This window comes from Myotis nattereri (genome assembly GCF_964212035.1).
Source record: "Myotis nattereri genome assembly, chromosome: 8".
In the NCBI taxonomy this organism is placed as follows: Eukaryota; Metazoa; Chordata; class Mammalia; order Chiroptera; family Vespertilionidae; genus Myotis; species Myotis nattereri.
This window is the reverse complement of record NC_138083.1, coordinates 33917808-33923807: the sequence shown is the minus strand read 5'-3', so window position 1 is coordinate 33923807 and position 6000 is coordinate 33917808. Positions and strand designations below refer to the sequence as shown.

Here is a 6000-nt window from a genome sequence, read left to right as displayed (position 1 = left end):
GTCAGGGAGCAAGCCAGCACTTGCCCAAAGTAGCAGCTGAACCACATCATTCAGGGTAGAACATATGAAAAGAGTGAGGTCAGAGTGTAGAGTAGGACACTTTGTCTAAAAATAAAAGGTTAGAGACAGGAATCCGTACATGCAGAAGCCATCTCCGCAGGGGAACACACCTGGCAGCGCCAATCTGGGGAGGGAGCAGCTGGAGGAGAAAGTGGGAACCTTTACCTTGGGAGCTTTTGAATTTTGAACCATGTGAAAGCATAGCCTTTCAAAGAACAATAAAAATAAAAATGTAGAATGCTATGTCATATTGTTATAAAAAGAAAAGTGCCCTATAAATCTGTGTGGACATAAAAAGCTTTCTGGAAGAACACACGATTGTTAACTGTGAGTTACCCCGGGGAATGGGAATAGGGGGAGGAGATGTTCGTGTCTTGATATAATCATTGTTGTTTTATTTCCAAAGGCAGTATTACTTTTGTGATTTTTACTTTAAAAAGAAAAAAGAGCCCACCTGGCCTGGCTCAATGATTGCGCCGTCGACCCAGGAACCAGGAGATCATGGTTCAATTCCTAGTTGGGACACATTCTCGGGATGTGGGCTTGATCCCCAGGAGGGGGCGTGCAGGAGGCAGCCAATCAATGGTCCTCTCTTATCGTTGATGTTTCAATCTCTCTCCTTCTCCCTTCCTCTCTAAAATCAATAAAAATATGTTTAAAAAAAAAAGAACTGCAACCTCACCCTGGCCAGGTAACTCCGTTGGTTAGAGCATCATCCCAATTCGCCAAGTCAGGGTTCAATCCCTGGTCAGGGCACATATAAGAATCAACCAAGGAAAGAGTGGAACAACAAATCAATGTTTCTCTCTCTCTCTCAAATCAATAAAAAAAAAACAAAAAGCAAAACAAAAAACCCTGCAACCGCACCTTCAACAAGAATCTCCCTCAGCATTTGTTTCGTCTGTCTCACATGGCTCAATCACATCTTATCTTGCATTACAATGCCTCGTGTACAGATCTCATCTCCATTAAATGATGGAGCAACTGAGACTGCAGCCTGCCTACCACTCAAACTCCACGTTCCAGGGACAAACTCTGTGGAAAATAACCAGTACGAACTAAAATAGCAGTCAAGATGGCAACAAAGCAATCACACAAAAGCAAATCGATCAACTAAAGAGTGAACAATAACCTCCTAAGTGTGTGAACTTAGCGCAGGACTATTAGCAATGGGAAACCATGACCAAATCAAAACAGTATGGAAAACAGAGTTAGTCCCAGAAATTGTGGGAATTCCAACAATGCATAGGTGCTAGTAACTTTGCAAAATTGTCGAGCAAAGTGTGACAGCCAGATTTCTCAGAAATCAGTGAATTCCTATCAGAGGACATGATCTTTGTTTAGAAAAACTGAAGTGACTTTGGAGTGTTGAGAGGCTCCTTCTAGGACATGGCCTGAAGGGATGAAGAACCTGAATTTTTCTGTAAAATCAAAGTGGCAAGTTTCAGGGAAAATGGGAGACTGTACTAGAAAAATGAATGTCATGTGAGGTAGTTCAGAGAGGACTCAATACTAGACAGGCAGTGCTAAGGAGAAGAGAGAGCCACTGGAAAATTGAGAAATTCTGGGAAGCAAGAGGCAATGGATATCTGTGCCTCAACTTCAAGCTATTTGTTTGCTTCTGAAACACATTACCACTCTGACAAGGTGTTTCTGGAGGAGGTAATCCAGAATGAAGTAAATGGGATAAAATGATCCCACAGGCCCCTAATTCTCAATAATGCTCTTTCCAAAACCCTCAACTTGAGGGCCAGATTTATTCTCCGTGAAACAACCAATAGCAAGAAATGGACAACAACAGAAATGATACCAGATGGGACTATATGAAGGATAGTGAACTGTTAGAAAGGAAAGGCTGGTGTAGGTAGGGAGAAAAGCTCCACAGGACAGAGAGGGGATCAAGAGATGAACAAAAGTTAAAAACCAAAGCAAGAGGTGACTAGAAAAAATGATAATAATAATAATAAAGCCCCCAGAAAATCCATGAGATATGAGGACTGGGTAGAATTGGATTTCTCTGGGTACAAGGGATGGAAAACTGTTTGGGGCTGATACCTGCATGTCCTCCTTAACTCCCCTTTCTCTTACTCTCCAGGTCCAATCTGTTAGCAAGTCTTATCAGTTACAGCTTCAAAATCCATTCAGAACACAACCATTTCTCACCACCTCCACTGCTACCATGTAAGCCCGGGGGCCACTATCAGTTCTCACCTCGACTATAGCAAGAACCTCAACTTTCCTGTTTCCTTCTCACATGCCCCGCTCCCTGCCCTAGTCTATTCTCCACACAGTGGTCAGTCAGTCAGGGAAACATTTCTCACCTGACAGAACAGTTACTTGCTTATTGTCCGTCTCCCCTCGAAAAAAGGTAAGCTCCATGAAGGCAAGGTCTTCTATTTTTGAGAGCTTGTTTGGAGGTTCTAGCAGGGGAGCGCAGCTACTCGTATACCCTTGACCGAAGACCGGTCCTCTCCTCGGGGGGGGGAAGGTCGTCCTCTTCGACCGAGCGCGCAGCTTCGGGAGGGACGCACATGGATCGGTGAGGGAGGAGGGGGACACCCGCCTAGCCAGCCAGATCAGCCGAATCAACCCTGGCGATCAATGGGGTGACAGATGTCGCAGCCAGATCGCCCTCACATCCAATTTTTGGTCTCTGCTATATTTCTAGAGACTAGCACAATGCCAAGTTATATGTAGTTGGTACCAAATTAATATTGTTAAATGAACTACATAAGTAGTTATGGAACTGTATACCATATGCGTCTAAGTGAATAAAGGAACCATATTTTGCATCAGTTAGTGGGCCTGCAAATCATATCTTACTGAATCTATAATGGTTTGTACACAATGCTCACTGAATGAATAAATAAAAGGAATAAGGTTTAATATGGTACCTAGGACTGGCCTGGACAGAATATGATTGGTATAGAGCAGAGTTCATAAATAATGTCAAGTCTAAAAGAAAACATACTATTTAACATGGACCTAGCAAATACTGTGCCAGCTACAAGAAATACAGAGATGACTAAGGAAATTTTAGAAACCTGTGTCTCTGCTAGTTTGTAAACAAGTACAAGTAACTCAGTGGTGTAATTGCTGTACTAGAGATATACACAAGGAACGTTTGGGAGGCACTAAAAAATAAGTGATCATCCTTATCTGGGAAGGTCAAGGAAGGATTTATTTAAAAAAGGTTACTTGAGCTGACACTTATAAGGAACCAGGGAGGGGAAGACAAACATTTCTGCCAGTCCAGGTTACTGAAGGACTTAAAACGTGGGCAGCACGGCATTGCCATTATTATCAGCACCGATAAGGGAAGAATGTGCCTTCATAGCAGCAGCTCTGCCAAAGCTTGCTGATGGCTACCAGCAGTCCACACCGTCTTCTTCCTTTGCCCTTGTAGCAAAGGGCTCAACTTGAAATTCATTTTGTGCAGAGAAGAGGAATCTGATATACTGACTGTACCTCACTGAAGCCATGACTCAAATCCTATCTCAGTAATTAACTATCTTTATTTTCTGACATAAAATAGAAAAGAAAAAGGGGGGGGGGGCAATAGAAATTACATAGTGCTGATATAAAGACTTTAAATTCTAGTCGAAGTTAAAACCCATTTTAAAGGTCAACTGATGGTCCAAAGGAAATAACTACATGGAGTCTGATCGAGATATATGTGAGTTGAGCCTCATTATTTGCCTCCATAATGCAAGATAACAATTCTCAACATCAGAGTCCACACTTGTTAGGTGTGCTCTGTCGGGCATGGGTAGGTAAAGTCTGAAGAAATGTGTCCTCTCCATACCACTGTGACAAAGAAAGCTTTGATGGAAAAGGCAGCTCCTGTTCCCAGGTAGTGTCTGCAGCCCACAGCTGAGTTCAGCAATGGAATCGAGTGGAGAACTTGGGAGATACAGGCACGGTCAGAGGCTGGTCACTTGACTTGATCTCCACACCCTGGTATTTGCGTATTGGGTTTGCCTTGTGCACCTGCAAAGTAAGGAAAATAAAATCATCACTGATAATGACGGGCGGCGGGGGGGGGGGGGGGGGGGGGGCAGGGAGGCAACACAGTATAATGGAAAAGCACATGAGCTTTGGAGTCCAAGTAGGTTTCTGTTCATGTCTTGCTACATCCCTCAGCTTACACTAAAGAATGCCAGGCCTATCTCCAGTTTGAGTGTTTACTGCTAGGATGTAATGGGGCAGTACTCAATTGTAGCAGAGAAGAGATACATGTTAAGAATTGGCTAAAGTACAGCCTTAAGCTTACTGAGTCTTAATATTCGCCAAAAGCACAGACAAAAACAAACAAAAAACAGTAACCAAGAAGGGTTGCTGAAAGAATGCCTGGTCCTGTTATCCTCTGGGCAGTCTACAACAATCATGTCAAACTCAAAGGCTAACAGAAGCCAAATAAGGTTTCAGCTTATGTGGGCCGCAAAAAAAAAAGCTTCAATTTTCATAGAAACGTAGGTTTATTTTGATAGAGACATGCTGAATGCAAAGGGCTGAAATAAATGAGTAACTGGTGACATAAAATAATAGAACGTTTTAATAAAAATTAATATTTTTTCTTGAACATTAACCTACGAGACACTGAATAACTGCACAAATTAATAAGCATAACGCAAATAAACCTATTTTTCTTCTTCTCTGAAAGCGAAACATTTGCTGTTGCGCACACCAAACAAGTTAGTCCAAGACTAATGACGTGGCAATCAGCTGCTCAAATATTTGCTGCTAGTATTAGTGGAGAGAAATGGTGCGCCTTCGCGTAAGGGAAATGAATGCAACACAATTATAGTAACCAGTCATTAGCAAATGTTGTAGTTCGTTATTAACACATTGTATGCGGGAAACGTATTTATACGTTTTACGTTGACTGGTAGTAGAGCGTGGGACACGTATTAATACGTTTTTTATAGACTAGCGGTAGAATGCGGGTAACGTATAAATACGTTTATTTTTATACTTTTTTATTGCTCTAAAGGGATGCTAACATGCAGATATACGAATTCCAAAGGACAAAATGTGGGTCTCTAACACATACAATGGTGAATTATGTATGTACTTCCAGGTATAACGGTAATCAATCTATTCAACTGCAAAAATGGCCCGCGCCACCTCACCTGTTAGCACGTGATAAAAACTACCCGCAAACAATGTGTTAATAATTATGTGTAACAGGATATTGTAAAAATTAAGTTACGAAATTTTTATTAAAATGTTTCTTATATACCGTTATATTGGCTGGGCCGCAAAAATATTCGTTGTGGACCGAGAGTTTAACATGGTTCGTCTACAATCAATCCTACATCAAGCCAGATTAACAGAGAGCTAACTACACTGACAGCGTGCTCAGCCTACACTGAGACTCAGTAAGAAACAGCTCCATGATGGGGACAAACAGAAGCAGCAGGAACCAAGTGTTGAAGAAAAATCACAGAGCCTGAGGATGGAAGAAAGGCTGGTTCTGTGAGTGTATCTGGAGTGGGGAATGTATTGTTTTTTCATTCAATCAGAAAATGGTAGCTTGAATTTCGCTGAGAAGCTAGTCCCTTTAATAGTTTGTGCTTAGTCCCTTCCTGCAGCCACAGTCACCTCTGCCAACTGCTGTATCAGCTGTTGGCTTAGCACTTTTAGACAAAACCTCAACAATTTATGTATTTCCATAGTCATTTTTATTAATCGTATGAAGCTTCAGCTAAAACTGTCTTCTTCCTCACTGATGCAGTTAATGTGACTTGCTGCCCTTCTAGTGAAAGGGTCCTAAATGTGAATTAAGCTTTCTTTTTGGGTAACTAATATTTAAATCATTATGCTAGTGTTAGCACAGAGGTTCATGTGAACCGATATGCACTGTAACTCCAAGGAATTTGAGTCAAGCATTAAGAGGAAAATGAAAATAGAGTTACTGCCCAATTCTCAAGTCTTTCC

General features: G+C 41.7%; 1 protein-coding gene across 2 annotated transcripts in view; it reads right to left on the bottom strand.

Annotated features, from left to right (window-relative positions):
* Nucleotides 1-2928: 2928 nt before the first annotated feature.
* The window catches only part of TPX2 (TPX2 microtubule nucleation factor), a 61108-nt gene continuing 58036 nt past the window's right edge, over nt 2929-6000 (bottom strand). For both annotated transcript variants that reach the window (XM_081098020.1, XM_081098021.1), the window contains one exon: nt 2929-4050. In XM_081098020.1, the coding sequence (XP_080954146.1) occupies nt 3940-4050 (111 nt within the window). In that variant the 3' untranslated portion in view covers nt 2929-3939. The remainder of the gene's footprint in view (nt 4051-6000) is intronic.